General features: G+C 39.4%; 2 protein-coding genes across 2 annotated transcripts; one reads left to right on the top strand and one right to left on the bottom strand.

Moving 5' to 3' along the window:
• The first annotated feature begins 1,003 nt into the window (after positions 1 to 1,003).
• yrdc (yrdC N(6)-threonylcarbamoyltransferase domain containing) lies at positions 1,004 to 7,105 on the top strand. Its single transcript, XM_039805359.1, has 6 exons — positions 1,004 to 1,250; positions 3,420 to 3,615; positions 3,896 to 4,010; positions 4,114 to 4,233; positions 4,931 to 5,061; positions 6,207 to 7,105. Exons 1-6 carry the CDS (start codon positions 1,079 to 1,081, stop codon positions 6,274 to 6,276), a joined length of 804 nt encoding a protein of 267 aa, XP_039661293.1. The 5' UTR covers positions 1,004 to 1,078; the 3' UTR covers positions 6,277 to 7,105.
• A 125-nt stretch (positions 7,106 to 7,230) lies between these two features.
• On the bottom strand, positions 7,231 to 22,962 carry LOC120561982 (glycoprotein endo-alpha-1,2-mannosidase-like protein). Its single transcript, XM_039805358.1, has 4 exons — positions 21,928 to 22,962; positions 19,485 to 19,594; positions 9,599 to 9,675; positions 7,231 to 8,717 (listed from the first exon to the last, which is right to left on the bottom strand). Exons 1-4 carry the CDS (start codon positions 22,436 to 22,438, stop codon positions 8,081 to 8,083), a joined length of 1,335 nt encoding a protein of 444 aa, XP_039661292.1. The 5' UTR covers positions 22,439 to 22,962; the 3' UTR covers positions 7,231 to 8,080.
• Positions 22,963 to 24,391: the final 1,429 nt, after the last annotated feature.

The following is a 24,391-nucleotide window of genomic DNA, read 5'->3' as shown; positions in this document are numbered from 1 at the left end:
AAGGTTTAAAAATCTGCATTAAGTCACAAACGTCCAAGGAGAGAAAAGTGAGCTCACCACTAGAATATCACTTAGATCTTTCAAGCCATTGAAGACTCTGTCGCACAGGGTTATTCTCTCAGACAGGGTCACCAGTCTGTCCTCGAGGTCCTCCAGGTTCTGTGGAGGACATGACGGGTTAAGTTACCGGTTAGTTTCGGCAGACAGCCATTAAAAAGATCCACGTGGCTGACCTGTTTGGCCCGTGAAACGCCCTCATCAGTCTGCACGGTCATCGTGTCTTCTGTACAACCTGCAACTGTTTTTACAAACATACTTGGAGAAATAAGAACACCTAAGTTGAAAAGGTGCCTGTTTTGTTACCTGTGTTCGAAGCCATGTGATCTTTTTCCCGTGAACTCTGTAGTGCCATATTGTTTGCGTTTTTAAGCAGGTACTCACAGGTGATTTCAATTTCCCTAATGCAGAGGGCATTGTTAAAAAAAAAAACTTGTCAGTGAAGAAATGCCAGGAAATGCTTTTCCAGATATTGCATATTTCCAAAACACGGCATTTAAGGAGCGCCAACCCCAGACTAGACTATTTATTCATTTATTTAGCAAAACTATTTGATACCAAACTAACAAAAAGATGGCAATGGTTCGGGGGTAAATAAAAGATAAGGGAAATGACAAGGAAATAAAACAAATGGCTCGACAGTCACAGGCAATTACCTTGTACAATTTAAATATATTTAAGAGTTTTCAAAAAGGTTGGTAGCGATATGGATCGTTTGAAAACAACATTTTGATGGCTACTTTCTTGGATATGAGATAATAAAAATATTTATAGAGACAGTCATCATAATAAGCAATAATTCATATTTTTTTCTTTTTCATCAATATAATTAAAAAAAGACATCATCATCACCCATCAATTCCTCCACTGGATATCATAGACAACGTGCTGCTGGCCCTTTAAGGAAATCCGCGTCATTGTTTGGGGGCGTAACCCGGAAGAAAACTGTTATTTCATCAGACGACAACCGACGACAACATGCTCCCCGGCTGTGAAGTGAAACAACCGCCGCTTTGGTTTTATGAAGTCCGTTTATAACATCGCTGTTGAATTAATCAAATCTAGAAGAGCTCACAGTTCAGCCACAGCTTGTCGACTCGGGGAAGAGATGTGTAAAGAGCTCAAGACCAAAGTGCTGCATTTGTTGCCGCCGACCTCCAATGGGCCGTCTGTTCACCAGGAGGGCCACCCAGGTAGGTAACGTTCACATTCACAGCAGAAGTGCATGTGCGTGCCTCTGAGGCTAAGATCTCAATGACTGATAGATTTTAGCTACTGAATAAATATTAACGGACTGTTTGGCAATAACGTTAAGTGACGTAAACATTGAACTTGCAGGATGTTTTGGGGTTGGAAATTGGTACCAGCCAAATGCAAGTAACAGGTAATATGCAAGAGGCTGCTAGATTCTCTTAACTCACCAGCCACATACAAAAAAGTTACAATTAAAACCCTATTCGATTTCATGGACCTCCCCACTTTGATTTGAAGACGATCCCACTGCGGGGATTATATTAGTAAATGTTACAGCAGAAAAGGGCATAGTGCAAGAACAGGCATCAGTAAAAAAATAAAAATCAAAAAATTGTGTGTGTATATATGTATGTATACACATACACACACAGTACAGGCCAAAAGTTTGGACACACCTCATTCAATGCGTTTCCTTTATTTTCATCACTATTTACATTATATATTCTCACTGAAGGCATCAAACTATGAATGAACACATATGGAATTATGTACTTAACAAAAAAGTGTGAAATAACTGAAAACATGTCTTATATTTTAGATTCCTCAAAGTAGTCACCCTTTGCTTTTTTGATAGTGCTGCAAACCCTTGGTGTTCTCTCAATGAGCTTCATGAGGTAGTCACCTGAAATGGTTTTACCTTCACAGGTGTGCCTTGTCAGGGTTAATTAGTGGAATTTGTTCCCTTATTAATGGGGTTGGAACCATCAGCTGTGTTGTGCAGAAGTCAGGTTGATACACAGCTGACAGCCCTATTGGACAACTGTTAGAATTCATATTATGGCAAGAACCAATCAAGTAAAGAGAAACGAGTGGCCATCATTACTTTAACAAATGAAGGTCAGTCAGTCCGGAAAATTGCAAAAACTTTGAATGCGTCCCCAAGTGCAGTCACAAAAACCATCAAGCGCTACAACGAAACTGGGTCACATGAGGACCGCCCCAGGAAAGGAAGACCAAGAGTCACCTCTGCTGCTGAGGATAAGTTCATCCGAGTCACCAGCCTCAGAAATCGCAAGTTAACAGCAACTCAGATTAGAGACCAGATGAATGCCACACAGAGTTCTAGCAGCAGACACATCTCTAGAACAACTGTTATGAGGAGACTGCGCAAATCAGGCCTTCATGGTCAAATAGCTGCTAGGAAACCACTGCTAAGGAGAGGCAACAAGCAGAAGAGATTTGTTTGGGCCAAGAAACACAAGGAATGGACATTGGACCAGTGGAAATCTGTGCTTTGGTCTGAGTCCAAATTTGAGATCTTTGGTTCCAACCACCGTGTCTTTTGATGAAAAGGTAAACGGATGGATTCTACATGCCTGGTTCCCACCGTGAAGCATGGAGGAGGAGGTGTGATGGTGTGGGGGTGCTTTGCTGGTGACACTTTTGGGGATTTATTCAAAATTGAAGGCATACTGAACCAGCATGGCTACCACAGCATCCTGCAGCGACATGCCATCCCATCCGGTTTGCGTTTAGTTGGACCATCATTTATTTTTCAACAGGACAATGACCCCAAACACACCTCCAGGCTGTGTAAGGGCTATTTGACCAAGAAGGAGAGTGATGGAGTGCTGCGCCAGATGACCTGGCCTCCACAGTCACCGGACCTGAACCCAGTCGAGATGGTTTGGGGTGAGCTGGACCGCTTTGCCTAAGGCAAAAGGGCCAACAAGTGCTAAGCATCTCAGGGGAACTCCTTCAAGACTGTTGGAAAACCATTTCAGGTGACTACCTCTTGAAGCTCATCAAGAGAATGCCAAGAGTGTGCAAAGCAGTAATCAGAGCAAAGGGTGGCTACTTTGAAGAAACTAGAATATTAGACATGTTTTCAGTTATTTCACACTTTTTTGTTAAGTACATAATTCCATATGTGTTCATTCATAGTTTGATGCCTTCAGTGAGAATATATAATGTAAATAGTCATGAAAATAAAGGAAACGCATTGAATGAGAAGGTGTGTCCAAACTTTTGGCCTGTACTGTGTGTGTATATATATATATATATATATATATATATATATATATAAAAACTTTTTTATTTTTTCATCTATCATGTGTGTCTTGCGGTGGCCGATGCCTCATTGACCCTCCTTGTTTTCTGAACTGCAGATGTTGCTGAAGTCCTGAGTTGCACGGTGAAGGCTCTTAAGGAGGGTCATGTGATCGGTGTGCCCACAGACACCATCTACGGCCTGGCATGTCTGGCCCAGAACTCTGAAGCCGTCAGAAAAACCTACGACATCAAAGGACGAAATGGACATAAACCACTGGCCATCTGTGTAGGAGAAATCCAGGATATCTATAAGTAAGTGAATGTACGTGTGTCTGCCGCTTTTTCCACCAGAGGATCACCTTGATTTGTTGTTTGATGGATGGTGAACGTGATAAATAGGGCCACACGGAATCTGCGGATGGAGATTTTTCCGCAGATTTAGAAAAAAAATCAAATTTAAAAAAAAAAAAAAAAAAAAAAACTGGAACTGTGCCGTAGTATCTAAAGTATCTTTCTCAGATAATGACTTGCTGTACCACCGGTTTTAAAAGGCACTGCTGAACTTTGCCATTGTTTTGGTTTCCATGGACAGGTACTGCAAGGTGAAGGTGAAGGAAGCGCTGTTGGGTGACCTGCTGCCTGGTCCCGTCACTCTGGTGTTGGAAAGATCTGAAGTCCTAAACACAGAGCTCAACCCCTTTACTTCAGTAAGCCCACTCCCTTTTAACTGGATATTGCTAAAAATAAAATTGCAAACAAATGGTTTATTAATGAACGTCTGTTGTTGTTACGTGTCCGTGTGCCCCTCAGCTTGTAGGCGTACGTATTCCAGACCATGCCTTTATGAGACGCCTTTGCCAGATGTGTGCTGAACCACTCGCACTTACCAGCGCCAACATCAGCTCATGCACGAGCACTGTGGCCATAAATGTAAGTGGGAAATTAATACATGGCAAGTTTAGAGAGGCTTTGATCAGAGTTTGACATTCACTGTGTTTCCCAGCATCTTCATTCAGGCTGGTGTCTCCTTGTTTTATCTCTTGGTCATTTAAAGGTCCCATGACATGGTGCTTTTTAGATGCTTTTATATAGGCCTTAGTGGTCCCCTAATACTGTATCTGAAGTCTCTTTCCCGAAATTTAGCCTTGGTTCAGAATTACAGCCACTAGAGCCAGTCCCACAATGAGCTTTCCTTAGACTGTGCCATTTCTGTGTCTGTAGCTATTGAGGAGAGAGGGGGGGAGGTGGAGGGGGGGGGGTGTAGCCTTGACCAACTACCACTGTGCTCGTTTGAAAGCCATGATGTCTCTCTCTCTCTCTCTCACTCACTCACTCACTCACTCATGGGTGGGCCAAATTCTCTGGGCGGGCAAAGCAGAGAAAGGGGAGGTAACCTTGCTCCGAGTCCAGATCGGCCCATCTGAGTTTTCATTTTCTCAAAGGCAGAGCAGGATACCCAGGGCTCGGTTTACACCGATCGCCATTTCTAGCCACTGGGGGACCATAGGCAGGCTGGGGGAACTCATATTAATGTTAAAAACCTCATAAAGTGAAATTTTCATGCCATGGACCTTTTTACGTTTACCAAATTGTTCTTTTTAATACTGCTGTGTTTTTCCTCCTAAAGGAGTTTCAGGAGCTCTGGCCCAAACTAGCACTGGTGGTGGATGGTGGACCAATAGGAGACCACAGTCGCCTCGGATCAACCGTGGTTGACCTATCAGTACTTGGGAAATACCGCATCATCAGACCCGGCTGGTGGGTTCTAGCTTTCAGTTGCTGCAGTTTAATGTGTCATTTTTGAAATAAAATCATATCCACCAATAATTTCCACAAAATAATTTACAGGAGAATTTAAATGTTAGCAAAGAGAAACGGAACAAAAAAGGTGGTCTAATATGCAGTCAGCATATCTTTTATAATTGCACTGTGAAATTAATTTAGCATTAAGTGGCTTCCCATTTTTCTTCATTAGTTGTCACTATATAAAATAAATAAGCGTGATAAAGGTCACATTATACTTCCATGCAGCGAAAGAGGCCAGACAAAGGATATGATGGCTCAGATTTCAGTCGTAAGTGAATATTGATCAGAGCGATCTGTACACGACTCTGAGACTGATCCTGCAGTTTGTCATCTGACAGTGTTATGTGCGTTTCCAAATACATCTGCCGTGGCCTAAATCCATCCAACCTACTGATTCTAGCTGGGTTTTTTAGGATGCAGTGTGTTCACAGTGTAAAAGTGACACAATAAAAGTATACTCAAAGCAGACAGTATGACTACTACAGTCAGTTTTTGAGTATGGGTATGGAGGATGCTTACAGGTAGGACATATTGAAATACATTGTGGGTGGTGGAGAAACACTTGCAAAAAAAATTTGGATAGCAATAAGTATTAAATCCTGGGGAAAACATTTTGATGACTCTTTTTGTAGTTTAATTGGCAGTAGCTTTCTAAAGTTGCAGTTTGACACCTTACGTCTGGCATTGCTGTTAACATTTTAGAACATGCTAAAACATTTATACTCTGACAAGTATGTACTATATAACTGTATATAAGTTGTATTAACTGTAGTATGGATTTGGGACACGGTTGACTGCCTTTGCACATTTGTAGGGTAACAAAGAGAGAACAGTCATACAGACTTCAAATGAAGTGAATTGGAGATAACCGAAGTCTAATGTAGTATTGTGGTTGTTCTTTCCTGTTTACTACACAACTCAGGGAGGAAGTAATAAGCTACTAATATATAAACTAATATCTGGTTACAGCCGCAAATGGGTGCCAACAGTAATAAAAAATACTATGTAGAGTAACTTTATTGCATTGTGTTCTCCCACATGTACTCTGAAGGACACTTTGTGCATTAAATGAAACATGACTGTAATTCTGTTTTCAGTGCCCTTTCTTCTACGGTTAATTTGCTGGAGCACAAATATGGACTGTCAGAGGACTCGGGGCAAGAATGACCTTTGAACTCCTTACACTCCAACACGCGCTGAGACACCCAAATGGCGTTGACCCCGGGGCTTCTCAGAAAAGATGAATCCTTTTCATGTTCACATGGAAGAATGAGTCTTTCTCAGGAAGTACTAGAACTCAGGAGCAACTCGATGGCCAATATTGTTCTGGTGGCTGCTGTAAGGTGTGAAATAACTTTTGATGAAAAGATTTTCTGCCTTACGATTGGTCTAATATAATGGGATTATGTGGGATTTTAGAGTGTCACAGTTCTCTACCATTTATTCAGAAACACAGAACAAGGTCAGCGCTATAGTATGGGTATGTATGGATTTTTTTTGTTGCATAAAATCAAAACTACCCTCTTTGTATGGTCAAAGCAACGTGGCTTAACTGAGAAAACAATGGTTTGGGTTTTTATTTTAATAACGGTAAGGGGTGTCGTAGGCACCTATTTTATGGCCTGAATAATTCTTTGTGATAAGGGATGGGTTCTGGGAATTGCATTGACTATATATAAAACTTGTCCAGAACTATTTATTAACTTATAAATCCCCTGTATTTATTTTATCCACATGTCAGTTTGCACTACAATTGGTCACCTGCTACAGTTACAATAACTGTTTTATGTTGTAGCTTGAACTACATTACATTTAAATGTATGAAATACTGTAATATTTCAGACGTGCCCATTGCCCAAGTGTATATACGACATGTAATTCATCTGCCAACTTGCATGTTAAAAAACAAGCATTTGTTTTTAATTCTCAATGCCCGATGTAAACTTGTTTTGATGGATTGTATAACCTCAGTCACAATAAAAGTTTTTTTTTTTTTGTATCGCAGTCTTATTCATGCGTAAGAAAATATTTGAGACATACTGTATGTCTATCTTTATTTTTAGGTGCCTGGAAGTAAAATGTTTTTTGAAGAAAATAAAACTAGCAGAAACCACTCAGAAGTGCCCTTCACACCCAAAGCATAGTTTTATTCTTAAAAATGCCTGTGTGAAAGTACCTTTTACTTTAATAGACAGCAGGATTTCATCAATCTAAATCACACAAATCCATATAGCAGATTGATTGATCCAGCAAGTGGTACATTTTTATTCATATAGACACTCAAACATTGAGCCTCGCTTTAACTTTTTAACTTCTGATTATTTTGTTTTTAAGTGACAGAAGGTTGTGTGTGTGTGCCCGCCGTGAATGTGGCTTTCCTTAAAGGGAATTACAACAAAACTCAAATTTCAAAAATTTGGACTGTTTTTACAACCTTAAGGCCAAGTTTAGTGTAACTATGCTTTAACAACCTGTCTGAAATGATACAAAATCCTATTGGAAAATGTTACGTCAAACCAAAATGTGTCACAAAAAACACATTTGACTCTTAAAGCAATAGTTTGACCTATCAAGAAATAAACATTTGCTTTCAAAGATCAACATTAGTGTCTCATTCGGAATGACAGCCAATTGTGAATGAAAGCAAAACCATAAAAGTGTCTGGCTATTGTAATCAAATCTATTATTTAACTGCAGAGAAGGAAACAAGGATCATACGTCTCAGGTCGTTCAGTTATGTGGTGACAGTTTTCTCGCTGTGTTTGAGACAATCGTTGATTAAGTTGCATTAAGTTGCATTAAGTGAACAGAGACCCATTTAAGGACTCTGGGCTGTCAACGGAACAAATTCCCCAGAATAACCTTTTAATAATAATAATTGGTCTCTACATTCACTCCCCTATCATTTGTTTATTCTCCTTCATGTGTACACACACTTGTGCATGCTGTTTCAAGTCCGATCGATAAAAGCTCACATGAGCCACTGCTCCTTCTCTTTGTTGAACTGCTCCGCCCAGCGGCGGGTCAACTCCAGGTAGTGATCGGGTCCATGTGGCTGGTAGTCCAAGTACACACGGGTCACAGTTTTTTTGGGCATGGCCCTCTCTATCTGTGTCCCCTCGTGCCACTCATTAAAAGATGTAATAGTGACAACGTCTGGCCTCACATTCAGCGCCGCCTGCAGGGCCGTCTCATAGTAACGACCGTTCACCCTGTTGCGCATGTTGTGGTTGTTCCACGGCCGGATGCTGGTGTCGATATAACCAGGTCCAACGCTGGGGATGAAGAGGAGATTGTTACCGTCACAAAAAGCTTTGATGGCCTTCCAGTTCTGGTGAGAGGAGCCGAAGGAGAAACCGTTGGAAGCAAAGTAAGTGTACATGCCATCAAAGCCACCTGCGAGGATGTCATGCTTGTGACGCTCCTCCACAATCAGGGCAATGAAGATGGAGTCATAGGCTGAGCCGCGCACGCTGTGGGAGCCCGTGGGAGTCAAGAATTCAGACCAGGACTCAGGAGGAGTCAGGTAGGAGTCATAGATGTAGAATAGGGGAAGACTTTTCCCTGTGGTGGAAGTAAACTTGTAGAAGGCTCCATGGTCACCGTACCTTTAAAGACAACAATAACACAGTCAATTATTGCTTTAATAACTAGTTGATTAAGTCAAGAGGCTGCTCTTTACGGGTAATAACTGATCATTTTGCAAGGCTTGACAGCAAAACGGTGGGGCTAAAAATGCTAACTTTCTACAAAGTCTGTTGGTAGAGAAAAGACCATGGGGGACTAATTCAAAGGGGTTATTCCCTGAGGAGCATTACTGTGGTCAACAAGTGTCAGTACAATCTGTTCAAGTTGACTGTGGGACATGAGGATAATACAAGAGGAAAGGTCATATTGAAAATGTAAAGTGTTTATTGTCTTGGGGAACCCAAATCAGTAAGATTCTTGAAAATGTTCTTGTTTTTGTTTTTTTGTTAACGAGTGGATATTATTTTGACCTGATGTCACTTATCATGAATGTCCAGAGCAAATTTAATAATAAAACCCAGCCAATATTTTCAGAATATGCTGTAATGGACAAACATGTCGGTTGAGGGAAAATTATGACCAAATAAGGGTGCTAGAGAAAAGGCCAGAAGGTAACGGACTCTTCATTTAATGACAACCTGACACACTATTACTATAGAAGCAAATTATGAAGATTCTATTTCTTCTTAAATTGGTTGGAAACTAAATATCTTTGGGGTATTTGGGCTATTGAGTTTGTATGTAGTTTGCAGATGCTCCTTTTCAGAGGAAACGTGGTGTTTAAAAATTTGGAAAAATGCTTTTGCTTCAAAACCATATTCCTAAGTTATGAAACTGGCTTTATATAATCAAAAATGTGTTCTAAAAGTATTTAAGTTTTGCAACTTTTTTGGTTTTATTTCTTTTTGTGCATGAAATCTTAATGGTTTTCTATTTAAGTTGATGGAGAGGAGCAGCCTACCTGTCAATGATGTACTTGATGTTGTCATGCACACTCTGGTCGTTTCGTCCTCTGTATGGTTGGATGTGAAATGCAACCTAGAAAAACATGCAGAAAGTTATGTGCCTTGTTAGTTTTTATTCATCGTATTACTGTCATTAAAAAAGATACCACAGTCACCACTCACAGATCACATAGCATGTCATAAAAATGTCAAAAAGTCATAGCATTTTATAAAATGTCAAAAAAGTAATCGTATAATATGTCATAAAAAATTCAAAGTATGTTATAAAAAGTCATAGTATAGTATCTCATAAACATGTCAAAAAGGCATAGGATGTCATAAAAAGTTAAGAAAAGTCAAAGTATAGTGTCATAAAAATGTCCAAAAAGTCATAGTATAGTATGTCATAAAAATGTCAAAAAAGTCATCATATAGTATGTCATAAAAATGTCAAAAAGACATAGTATAGTATGTCATAAAAAGTCATAGTATAGAACGTAATAAAAATGTCAAAAAGTCATAGTATAGTACGTCATAAAAATGTCAAAAAGTCATATTATAGTATGTCATAAAAGTCATAGTATGTAATAAAATAGTCAAAAAGTCATAGTATAGTTAGGGTTGGGTACCGAAACCCGGTTCCACTATGGAACCGATTCCTATGCAACCGGTAGGAATCAGACCGGATTAGAACGCAAATTTTGGTTCCACTTAATGTGTCGACTGAAATATTTTCCCTCTGTCGCTTCGAAACGGACATAAAAATATCACGCTTTCTCTTTAGTCTACCTTTAGCTAGCAACCGTAAATGTAGGCTACTTTTAAAATGCCATATTTTCCCTCTGGGCTCACCAAAACGGACGTAAAAGCATATTAACCATTCACTGCACGTGATCGCTAGTAAACATATTACATCTTTGATGTCATTTTTCAGTTTTTCAAGAATCGGTTTAGGAATCAGAATTGTTTTAAAAGTACCGGTTTGGCATCGGAATCGTAAAAATCCAAACGATACCCAACCCTTAGTATAGTATGTCATAAAAATGTCAAAAAAATCATCATATAGTATTTAACAAAAAGTCATAGTATAGTATGTTGTAAAAAGTCATAGTATAGTATGTCATAAAAATGTCAAAAAAGTTATAGTATGTTATAAAAATACCAAAAAGTCATAGTGTAGTATGTCATAAAATATTCCATATGAATTTTTTTTATTTTTTTTTAAGTGGCACAGTCAGTCCAGTCAATAGTCTTTTTTACACAGAAAGACTCCAGTGCAGTGTGCACCACATGCTTGGATTACAGCTTCCCTATAGTAAACATTTTAACAGACACACAATTACAAAATACATGTAACAAAGCTTAAATTTTAAACACATGCACACATGCTTTAAATAAAACTGAATGGCCAGTTTAGGAATGGATACTTGTAGCAAACTACTGGTTGTGTGGCAACATCAATCATATGCTGGCTCCCTAAATTGGCAGTCAGTAATTAAAAATGTGTGGATCCCTGCCTAAAGCATAGCATTAGTTTAGGCGTCTGGTTTCTCTTCCCTAGTACCATGTTACAGGTGACTGTACTTGTTTACAGAATTTCTAAAACCTATAAATAAAATAATATAACACAGACTTTAGCCAACAGTACAGGATTCCACAGTTGGCCATTTAAGCAGACCTTTTTGGACAGGATGCAACTGTAAAGAACAACGTTTTCACTGTTGCATTTTTATGGGAAATTGTCACACTGTAGGGGATGTTTTTAACCCTAAGTGCTGCCTCTCTGGAGACTTTTGCAACACTCAGTTATGGCTCAGTTAGAAATGGGCATTTGCAATTTGAAGAACAAAAGCAGCAGAGGAACAACGGACCTGAAGTGACATGAACACAAAAAGTGCTTAAGTTGAATATTTTAAGGAACAGCCAGAGAATTCAGAGACTTTGAATAATGTATGATCAAAGTGAAACACTTCTCTTCTCAAGCAGCGGACACCCAAGGGGAACAATCTGAAGGAAAAGGGCTTTTTACAATGTTGGAGGCCACAGCAACTAAATGGATGTAAGATGTCCTCGGGTGAGCTACATCACCTATATTGTATGATTCCTCTCCTATTCCTGATAAAACCCTTATGCAAGTCTGCATTTAGAGCAGTATTTTGCTTGAAAAAGACTAAGAAGAATTGGACAAATCACATTTTTGACCTGATGGTTGCGCTAGACGAAATGTTAACTGATCACCAGAGTTATTTCAATTCATCCTATGAGGTACATGAATGTGTGTAGCAAATTTCATGTAAATCCATTCAAAAGAGATATTTCACTTACAAATCACAAACGTCTGCTAGAGTAAAAGTCAGGGGATCAACAAAATCATTAAGCACCCAAAACGTGAATCCAACCATGAATGTCTATGCAAAATGTCATGGCAATCCATCTTATAGTTGTCTGGAGTGGTCGCCTGAAAGAATGACATTCCCATCCTCAGAGCCACACTGGTAGCCCGGCTAAAAAAAGCATCAACACACACAGAAAATCTGCAGGATTAAAGCATGTGTGCATGTGTTTACAATTTAAGCTTTGTTACATGTATTTTGTAATTGTGTGTCTGTTAAAATGTTTACTATAGGGAAGCTGTAATGCAAGCATGTGGTGCACACTGCACTGGAGTCTTTCTGTGGAAAAAAGACTATTGACTGGACTGACTGTGCCACTATGACATTGGCCTTAAGTGTAATAATGGATTAAAGTGATGGCTGAAATATGCTAAATCCTAGCAAATTGTTTTAAACTGCAAATGTCTATAGACAACTCAACTGGAGGCAAGAAAAACAGAACCATGTGTCATAAATGGAGATGCTAAGTGCTTGTATGTGCTTTATACATTTTGATGGTGTAAGATGCACATTGCTGGCAAAATATCAATTTGAATAAAAATAGAGGAAGGAAGATCCTGGCCATCTGAGTAACTCATAGCCTTGAAACAGTCTTAGTGAACCCATAACTCTCTGGAATTTTTGTTAAGTAAGAGCCCAGTAAAGTGAGATCAAATCTGAACCTATTTTGAAAAACTGCAAAGTATTAGCAGGTATGAAGCCATATAATAATCATCCACGGGAGGGGGAAAAGCTGTTATGGTCTCCTGTTCACTGCACCAGAACGCAGGCCACTAGAAAGCTCATTTTCCAAACACACCGGCCCATTACTCTGTGGTAATTTAGAAGTAAATGAGACAGAGTCGACGCATTGTAATACCACATAAACATTGACAGCATGGACCAGAACACCCCCAGCATGATTCATGCTAGGCAGAGTGTAATTTAGTGCCATGTCATGCAGAAAGGACTAAAGGAAGGATATGAGCGAACACAAAGATAAAGGTCCAGACCCTTATAACAATTAGATACATTTCAACAAAGCTGAGCACATTTCTCTATGAGAGAGTGTCAGTTTTGCTCTGTGGTCAAAAGCCAGTGGACACACACAACAATGGATGTATGGATGAATGTAGCTACTCTGTGCATCTGGAAAGTGTGGTTGATGCCATCATAGGGCACCCATGGGCATTATTCCCCTGTCTACATGCAGCTACATGGCCTACTTACTGGATAGAACCTTTACAGCCCCTAAGGGTGCAAATTGTTCAGAGAGGCAAACTGAGTCATGGGACCCATGATGCACATTTTCCCTCTGCTCCAGCTTCCAATCACCCCCCACCCTGTCCCTACCAAACCGCCCCCATCCTCCCCTGGGCAGAAGAACTATTTCAGCTCCTCTTCAAGCGGAGGTAGAGCAGCTGCTCTGCTGTGGAGGCTCCATGTGATCTGCTCTCCAACTCTGCCGTACAAAATACAGGCTACACAAGCTGTGTGTGGGTGCTGTTGAAATAATGTTCAACTTATATAATAAAAAGTGAATTGCTTTATTGTATTGTGCAGTATTACCCAAAGGAGGGGTCGTTGTGTTTTTAGCTGTGTGGTGTGGGATTGCCAGTATGATGGAAGTTGGATTTGTCTATGGGTACATACAACTTCAACAATCTTGGGAAGGCTTACATTACCAAACAGGCAAAATAGGCAATTGCTGTAATTTATAGAGTGGCTCAGTGTTACAATCTAGTATACGTTGTCCAACTTCAAATTTAATTGTTCAGATATCTCTCAGATATATGTCCCAAAAAAGTAAATTTAGTATTTTTTATAGCAAAATCCCTCTCTTTTCTCTTCCTGTAAAACATTAACTCATCATTATACCCTCATCCTCGTCCTGAGAAGAGTCCAAGTGAAGGAGGTGTTGGTGGAGGGCAACAGCCCTCTACAACTCCAAATCACACTTAGTCACGGTCCCTTTAGAGCGATCCAATTAAATTTAAAGAATGTGAAAAAAAATTTAAGTATTTGATGCTTTTCTCTGTCTGATTTAACTGAATATCCTTGGGGTTTGGACATTATCTGAATAATACTAGCAATTTGATAACATTAACGCAACACTATGTAACTTTTAGCGCGAGCTGTAGTTCCAACGAGGCAACCTGTAGGGGGACCAAAGCGGGAAAAGTTACATAGTGTTGCTTTAACTTGAAATTACAACAAGCAATTTTGACTATCTTTGACATTTTATAAACAAATAATGAATGTAATTTAAATGATATATATATCATTCCTTAATACATTTTGGGGGAAGCAGCACATTTTTGCCCCCGACTCCACTAATAGGTTTATCTGGCCATGAATCTTGGAAAGGCTAATGCCATATTTGTGCCCCAGTGAGCCACATAAAACCACTGTATACGCATGCTGTCTTATATTGCTCTGTCAAGTATTTAGTTAGAAAGAGTACCAAGCTCACTGTAATCCTTGTCCTCAGTTAGGAGGAGTGCTGCTGTCAAACACAAGAGAAGACAGCACAGGATACGAAAGGACAAAGATACCAGATGGAAAACAAAGTGCATAAGGACAGGTATCTTATCCCCCTTTTACAGAATACATTTGAACTGTTTTACAGATATGGAGAATACAAGATTTCTGCAAGTTCATCTTTTTTCAGTAATAAAACTTATTTTTGTGTAATTATTATTTGTGTGTAATTATACAGACTCTCCAAGGGCCTGATGATTCAAAACAAAACTGCTCATGCATTCTCAAAAGCTCAGACTGGTAGCCACTTTGCAACTAAAAGCCGATTGCAGATATGTGTGTTTCCTGAACCCTGATCTGATTCATTTTTGGCTGTTGCCACTGCTTCTGTGAGACCATCTGTCCTCCTCACTCAGACTTAATTATTTAAGATTGTTGCTTTAGAAAATTTGCATTTGAGTTCCAAATGATCAGAGCCAAAGGTCTTTTCCTTGTCAGCATTTTGCTAAAATTATGCAAGAAGAAGCACTTCAAAGATAAATGTCCTTCTGTGCAGAGGGACTGGGAGGAGTTCATCAAAAACAAGGAACACTCAAATGATGCACTCATCATGCTGCTGTATACAATAAGAAAATATGTTAATGCTTTCTCTGCTCTGCTGTCTGAATGTGATCTTCTATGTGATTTTATAAGACAGCACTTCCTTCTTATTTCAATGAGGTTCTTAAATGTTAAAGTGACTATATGTAACTTTTAAATGTTTCTGAAACTGTGTAATGTTCCATCTGATGATTATAAATGACCTGTAACAGCAAACAAGACTAATAGTGAAAAGAACGCTATTTGTATACAATTTTTATTAATGCCTCTGCCCGGGTCAGATTTGTCCCGCGAAGTAACAAAATGATTTAAGGCAGGTAGACGGTGCTACACAGCACACATTCTGATGGGTCACAGACTTCGGCTTAACACCTGTGTTAAAAAAAAAAAAAAGCCTGTGTTATTGTATCCAGCCAGGTAAAGGGTAACAGGAGATTTCTTTATATAGGCCTAAGTGTATTACAATTTGATTTTAGAAGTTATCTGCTGTAGTTATGGCTGATACTGGGGCAGGGCCATAACAGAAAAGAAGGAAATTAAACAAAGAACAACTAAAAGCTAAAAGAGAAAGTCAAAGTGAAAGACAACGGGCAAAATCTGAGTCACACTTGGTCGGGCTTTCAACAGATGGAAACAATTACGGGACTGTAAATGATTCAAAAATATCCCCGATTGGCCCTCAGGTATGTAATATGTCTATTTCATTCATAAAATAACTTCACAATGCGCGATGTGGTTGTATGCCAGTAGCCGACATTAAAGGTGCTCTAAGTGATGTGACGCGTTTTTTAGGCTCCAACATTTTTTGTCACATGCAGCAAACATCTCCTCACTATCCGCTAGCTGCCTGTCCCATGAACACACTGTAAAAAATGCGGCCTCTGTAGACAGCCCAGGCTCCACAAACGGCAACAAAAACAAACTGCGCCAACCTGTACAACGAACCATAACAAATAGAGTTCCAGCCAACCGTCAAGAAGGAGCTGGTTGAGTCATGAATATGCATGTGACAAAAAATGTTGGAGCCTAAAAAACGCGTCACATCACTTAGAGCACCATTAAATTATATCCCCCTTCCATTTAGCGCGGACGTTTTATTCCTTTTAGTCCATGTTTGTGTTGGCCTACTATTTTCTTTCCCTTTGTCCCCCTGTACCTGTGTAAGGCATCCTTGGGTTTCATGAAATGCGCTATATGTTTTGAAGTTATTACATTGGTTGCCACAACAAACTCGTAATGCTTTGGCTCATGACACAGTGACAGTGATACTCTGTTTAGCTCACGATACATCCAAAGTAGGCTAAGTTACCGTATGCAACACTTGAAATGCAATGATGCATCTGTAACGTACTCTCTTATTGTAATTGAATGATTTTCTGTCTGAGCAAAACATTCATTGCAACTATATGACCTCCCAGTAATGCTAACTCCTAGACTTTTACAACAGCAGGTGCGGTAAAAACAGTACTGCTTTTGTCCAAAGGGACTGCTGAAATCAACACAAACTGAAAGTTAAATATAGCCACTTTATATTGATTTGTAGAAAGCATGTCACGGTCTGTTTTTCCACACACGCTTCCTCCACATTTTTTATGAAAATGTCGTGCTTGCTCAGTCACTCATGACAATAAAGCATGGCATTAAATGTAATCTATTAGCTTCTCTCCTGACAGCATTTTGTGTAAAACCTCATCAGCTCTGCGTTGCATGTCTAATCCAGGCGTTCTTGTCTTACCCTTGCAGAGATACATTCTTTCTTTGCCTGCAGCCAAACAGCAGACTAAACAAATGTGATATAAAGTCTGACAGACTGGCCTGACAAACCGACTGCCTCTCATCAGAGTTGTTCATACGGAGGACGAGGCTAATGTGTGTCACATCGCTGCAGGAAAATAAATGATCTTTATCTTCACATCAGGATACAAACACTGGCATCATAATAAATTGTTTTATAATGATCCTCCCTATGACTTTGCTTTGTAATTAACCTTGGTGATAACTTTAGCAAATACAACATGTTTCCTTTAGCTTTAGCTAGTGACTGGTTATTTTTGTCCAAAAAGTAACATACATCAAAGTGCAATTACATGTGGAACCTGCTGACGTCAGCACAGAAATATGAATCTTACTCAGTATGAGTGTTGGTGATTTTTTCCACAATTTGACAAATTTTGTATGCTCTCTCAAATGCAGTGTGCTTCCCAAAAGTGAATTTATGATGACAATTTATTAATAGGGACTTGAAAAATAGCCCCTGTTTAGCATTCTATTCTCTATGAACATCATTAGGGCTGTAAGTAACAATTATTTTCATTATTGATAACTGATGATTATTTGTTTTTGTTAATCGTTAGTCTATGAAATACCAAAAAAAAAAAAAAAAAAACAGCAAATCATCATATTTGAGAGGCTGTAGAGAACAGTTTTCATTATTGTTGCTTGAAACATTAAAACCTTTATATTAATCGATTATCAAAATACGTACCGGTTATTTTTCTATCGACCCTCTAGCCGATTGATCTACTGATTGATTTACCTCTAAAAATCATAGTAAATCAAGCAAAACCTTACAGTAATGTTAATGCTTTTTTTCTGGTCGGCTGGATGATTTTTCTTTACTTAAACATTTAGTGCAAATGCTGTTGATACATTATTAATGGCACCTGCTTTGACACAGGAAAACTCTTACACGTCTGTCTCTCTTATACGTCATTTCAATTCCATACAGAAAGCTTCTGAGTAGCTTTTAATATGCACATGAACATATGATGTATCAGCACTCATTTTAAAGATTTTTTACAGTCTGACAAAAAACACCTCAAACTCTGACCACTGTGTCATAATTTCTTATCAGTCATTATCCTTTCTCTCCATCTTTATCTGGAAAGCATCTGACATGAATTGCATTGCATTACGAGCAAGCTTTACCTGTAAAAGTTTAATAAGCATTCAATACAGTGACAGGAGTCAAAAAGACCAACATGGCGGGCAGGTTATTTCCTTGAATGTGCCATTTTCCAACCTAATTGGCAAATTGGTCATGTGGTTTTGCTAACCCCCACCTCTCCACCCTGCTGATGTGCTCCTGAGCTCATTCAATCCCCACTAAACAACTGATCCAGCAGCAGCAGCTATTTGACCTGATTTTTTGCTCTAATGCTGGAAATGTCACTCCAGCTGAAAACATCTGAAGTCAAATCCCTAAGTAGCAAAGACAGCCTTATACGAGGCAGCAGAACATGTTCAACAGCTCTCAACCTTATCTTGCGACAAAAAAATAAAATTGCATTTGTGTATAACTCACCACAGCACTATGGCTGCTTTGAGATGACAATCCTGGGAAGTGTTAAGCTATTTGCCCACCTCTGTGAAGCATCATTAATCCCTGTGCTCTTAGTGAGATGAATGGATGGAGAGACAATGGACAGGCAATCATATTTACACATCGAACCTTAGCCTCATTCATATTCGGGCAACTATTCAGAAATTAAATAATGGGTCTCTCTCCAGACATTGACATCTACGTTCAACAAGCTGGACATTTTAAACACTTAGCCTACTTAAATACTATCATACAGCACATTGTCTGTGTTAGTTGTAGCCTTCCTTCTGTAGTTTAGTTTGTAGTGATTAAAAGTCAGTGGGCACAGTTCAAGCTGGATTACTGTATTCAATGGAGTACCTCAAGGTTCTGTGCTCGTCCTACTTTTATTTTCTCTTTGCATAATTTAAGTGTGAATGCACATGAAACTAATACTTATTGCTATGCAGATGATAAGGTGTTGTATAGCTGTGGCTCTTCTGTCCCAAATACACTTCATAAATACAGTCTGTCTTTAATATTTTGCAGTCTCAGCTCACTCAATTCAAACTCGTACTTAACTCTGATAAAACTAGATTGATATTGATATTGTTTTATAATGCTAGCCTACAAACATTGTGGACATTGTTACAGCTCAGGGGAAGACAATGTAACTTGTTACCTGTTACAAATTTACCTGTTACATTTGTTTTTATTTTCTATAGCCATTTGGAACAAGGAAAAGATTTTAATGTATGGGATTATTGTTTTGTCTCCAATTTATGCTGCCGTCTTGGCCAGGTCTTTATTGTTAAAGAGGCTGGTTCAATGGAATTTACCAAGTTAAATAAATTCAAATAGAAGTAAAATAAGTTTTAAATACCGACTGCAAAGTCCATACCAGCATTATTGATGGAAAACCAACTCTTCCATCAACAGCTGCTGATTTAAAATGGACAAAGCATTAAACAATCAACACTCATTTCCCTGCAACAACTTGCAGTATGCATAAACATTGAGCTGAATATCCTGACTCACAATGGATTTGATTCATTGATCTTCTTCCAGCCTTAGACTCTTTTCCTACTTTGTTTCAGGTCACACACACACACACACACACACACACACAAAATGTGCTGATTGATTTACCTTGAGGTTGTGTCTGTATGCAGCATCCAGTACAGCTGGTACCAAATCCTCAGTGGGTTCACCATTGTCGTCAGCCAAGCCGGGAGGATACCACGACAGGACCAGAACCCCTGAAGATATACAGAGACACATGAGTCTGATCATCTATCCTGGACCCAAGACACAGGCTAATACCTCAGAGAGCACCTATGTCCATTATGCATATGAACCTCTAAAAGTGTTATCTTAGGCATTGTTGAAATGTATATGTATGTATTTCATGCTGATGGTAAGAAATGCTGACAATCCTGTAGGGGGAAATGGGAGCTGAAAAACTTTTGCTTTAATTAATCTACAGTGAGGTTTGCACGTAGCCCTTCACACAGTTTTACAGACCTATTTGAGACCACTGAACGAACACAGTCATTTGTGCTTTTATTGAACACGCTGTGAAATTTCTGCCCTGGTAGTCCATTAGAGTAATTACTGTATTTTATAGGACCAGACAGATGCTGGTAAGGTGTGTGGTGAGATGCTGGATGCATGGGTGGATTTTGAAACAGTGGGTCCTTGGGTCCACAGATATGTAAAAGGCACCTGCTTTGACACTCTTACAAGCCTGTGGTTTGTTGTCCATAAGAAGTGTTACCATTTACTTAACAAAGAGTCTCTGTGCCCCCCTGAAGCCTTGGGCCACTGGCCCTGTGCTCGGTAGGCCTGTTCAGTAATCCATCTGTGGCTGTATGGAGGATAGTTGATTCTTTTCATCTGAATGCCTACCATCACCCATATCCTGCACCTGATTGATGAATATGCACTTGTCATATTTGGACTTCTTGTTTTAGTGGCAATCTCTCCGTGCAGCTTTAGTGTGTGACAGCTCATATGTTTCAGTAGGGAAAATGTTTCCTTTTGCTTTGATGGTGGCTGAGAAATAGTTTCATATCAGCCACAATGGCGTTTAACATTAGAGAGGATCTGGAATATAGGATATGCACTAAGAGCTAATTTATTAAACTCATGTCCGCTTATTGTGAAGCTGTGAAGACTATTAGATTACAATGCCCAACTACGTCTGTGTGTATTAAGAATATGGCTGCTGCTATTCATTTAATTTATGGGCCTCTGTGAAGTGGTGGGGAATCAGTCATCAAGCCAAATGGAAGTATTTAGAGTTTGGCTGGCTGTGGTGTCTAATTAAATGGAATATTTTAACTAAGTATTGTGAGCCAGCACTCCTATGATCCATCTGTCCAGGCGGTGAGGTTTCAAAGGGATAGATGGCCTGGTCACAGGACAGAAACGTTAGGACCTATCATGTTTAGGCTGCTGACGGCTGACGACCAGGTTGTTACTTGACACCAGGCTACAGGACTTTGCTGTCTTTAGGGAAGCCATACAGGTTTTTGAAAAGACTAACAACATACCTATTCATAATAATTAACGAGTGATCCAAAAAAAATGGATGGAAGCCTGAAGAATAGAGATAAGGACATTAGGGCTGAGAGTTTCATAATTATACCATACAGCTCTTCTTTTGTACAAGTCTTGCAACTACGGCACACAATCCAACTTAACCTAAGACGATTGCACACATGTTCATGCACATATTAATATACATACATACATACCCCTTTATGACTATAAAGCTTTTTTTTATCAGATCTGTTTTATGACTCTTAATCTATATTTCATTTAATTGTTGGTTGTCTGGTTTGGGGTTTGTTGTTTTTTTGAATGCTGGTTGTCTGACTGTAAATGTTTTCTCAGGTGGTCTCTTGTTAAAAATATCTTGATTTCAATGAGACCACCTGATTAAATAAAGTTACAAAAATGTAAACATGTATTGACTCTTAGTGGAAATATATCAATGATATGACCATATTGTGTTATTGTTTTGACCTAATTCTGTTATATTAGTACTAGTAAAAGTACTGATTACAAAAACAGACGTTTTTTCTGATGAAAAGCATAAAACTGGAACAGTTCATTGCATTAAACATCACGTTGACTATTTTAAATCAGATCTTTTTCATATGAATATTTTAAAACACAGTATTTATGCTACTTATTAATATCCAGATATTGATTTCTACCATCTTACCCAGTCCCAAGGGATAAGTTGTGTTGAAAAAACACACTAAATTGAACCAAACTCTACAATGTCCTGAATCAATTTTGTAAACCTAATGAGTTGATCTCTTGATGACTGGCCTTTTGAAGTCAGGAAGTTTCTCTCTGTGCTGCAGAAAAAAGTGCAGCAGCAGATATTTGGTGACTTTCAGCTGAGCGTGTAGGGAGCTGTCCAGTGGATGTGTGGTGCTGAAAATGTTTTGTGCCCCTCAAGCAGCTTTATAAAGGCCAAATTTCTGTTCAGCTGCTGAGCACGAAAAACAAAAGTCAGCTATTTGTTTCTATATCTCTCCAAGAAATCCAGGGTGCCCGTTGCATCTCTGAACTATACCTGCTGCAGATGCCCCGATCTGCTCCATGTGGGACTCCAACACGTCCGGGTTCCTCGAGCTGTACGGATTAAGTTCGGGGTAGAAACTGGAGCCGATGTCCTCGGGCGGCATGTGTCTCCCTCTCGGGTAGCTGGATGCGATTTTGGGGTCCCAGTGTGGAACAAGGATGTGGTCCCAATGAATGTATTTGCCGTCCATATGTGGGTTGCCGTACCAGGTGTAGTAAAAAATATGAACATCATAAAATATTGTCCCCTCGGGGCCAGAGTTGGACAAAACTGCTTTGGTGTTGCTGCCAACCGGATGGGCTTGACCCGGGGACGCGGTGGCGTCACGGGACACGGAGCGCCGGTCCATCTTCCCTGCTATCATCGGCAGGAGCTCCAAACCCGGAGCCAGATCCGAGAAGCCGTCGCTGGGCTTTAGGGTCCTCAGTCCCATCATGGTCCCAAAGATGAATAGTGTGAAGAGAAACAGGGCTATGCAAGCTTTCCTCCGTAGTCTAGCCATGTTTAGCTAGAGTGGCAGGAGATGCAAACGTCGTAGACGCGACAGGGAGCGCAAATAAACCTCTCTCTGTCCTGTTTTTGGTTTCCCCGCACCGAGAGTTCACCTCACAACCTACGAGCTACTCTTCAAAGTGTCCTGCATAGCAACTGCAAATGACATAGACCTATCCTTCTGAATTCATAATTAAAAAGTGGCTACATGATTGCAGTCCAGTCGCAGCAGACCTATTCGCGGTTGGCTGTTAGATCTATAACTTTTTAATTCTTCTGCAGCTCCGTGTTTTGCATTCTGCTAAGCTGCGTATTATTTTATAGGGGAATCTCACTTCCCGGAGAGCTTGCTCTGCTCCATACAATGGGAATCACCGAGTGTGAACGTATTCTTTCTTCAGCTCCTGGGAGAACTGCTGGAAATGTCGTATTTAATGCTGTAACCGCGCGGATGTTCCCGATGTTGTTCCCAACAAGACGCTTCACTCAGATGACCGATCTCCAAAATGCCAGTCCTCCAGCTGGCTGCTGAGCCCCGCCCAGAAGCCTGATCCATCCACCTGACACCGGACACAGGGGTTTTACAGCCTCCGTGGTTGGTTTCTCCTGTAGAGAGTCCGCTATATAGATATCAAAGAGGCGGGACTCGTCTGATCTCTTGGCTAATTGCATGGCGCAGACACAAACATATCGTTCGAATCATACAAATGCTGTCTGCAGATCAGCAACAAAGATCAAGTCAGGCTACAGTCTTCATCAGATTATCAATTGTCATTATATTGTTTTTAAAGTTCACACTCAAGTGTTTGATGGACTGCACGGTGAGCTGCGCTATACCTACATCTAGTGGTCATTGTATAGACAGTGCTGCCTTCAGGTATGCTGCCGATAAACATGACACCCTAAATGTCTGTGATGTGCAGTTTAATATACAAAGATTGAAATGTATTATTATTATAATTCATAATAATGAATTATAATAATTATTATAATCAAACAACCAACTCGATGAGTTTATCATTATTTTGTGACGTAGATCTATCTATTTTTGATTAAAAATAATCTGATGAAGATTAAAAGCTACATTTCACTTTATTTTGCCTATTAATTCCGATTTTGAACAAAAGTCGCCAAAAGGGCGTCCTGCGGAATTAACAAGAAACAATCATCTTTGCTTTGTCCATTAGCTTATTGCACCTTGGCTGGATTCCATCAGTGATGGATGATAAAACAAGATCTTGGCTTCCGGCCAAAGGCAGCACTTGGGAGGCACTGACTCCTCCACTGAATTATCTAATTTGGGTCTACTGATACTTCAGATTATTCCTTGCCTGCTGAGCGGTTTGTTTAGACATTAACTGATATATCATCATGCAGTCAGCGTTTTAACTTCGGCTATGTGTTATTTAATGTAAAATTAAATCTAAAATAACTATTGTCAGACTTATTTGTTTAAATCCCTAAAATTTATAAAAACTTCAGGAAGTATGTAGAGATACTTTTACAACTTCAAAAACGCCACGATAAACAAAATTAGGAATATGAGCATATGCATGCAGATAGATATATATGTATATATATATATACATATACATATATATATCTGCATGCATATGCATGCATAAGTTTTTTTAATTTTTTATTTTTTTTGTCAGATTAAAAAATACCACAAAAAACTTCTGGGCATTTCAACATCCCATAATATAATCTTCTTCCAAACCAATTTTAAAAAATCCTGATGTATACATTTAACAAGGAAAACTACCTGGCTAGGCTACCTGGTTAAATCAATTAAAATATATTTGGTGTGATGTGGGTGTATTTGACTTTATAGCAAAACATTAGCCCAATGGTTCCTATATGTTTCAAAATCCCTTACAAGTCTTACAAGTCTACAGTTGTTTCAGCAAACCTTTAGTTGGAGGTTCTGTTTCACATTATACAATAATCCCTCTCCGGCCAA

The sequence above is a fragment of the Perca fluviatilis genome, chromosome 7 (genome assembly GCF_010015445.1).
Source record: "Perca fluviatilis chromosome 7, GENO_Pfluv_1.0, whole genome shotgun sequence".
Classification (NCBI taxonomy): domain Eukaryota; kingdom Metazoa; phylum Chordata; class Actinopteri; order Perciformes; family Percidae; genus Perca; species Perca fluviatilis.
The sequence above is the reverse complement of the archived record's forward strand: the minus strand, read 5'-3'. Positions and strand labels throughout refer to the sequence as shown.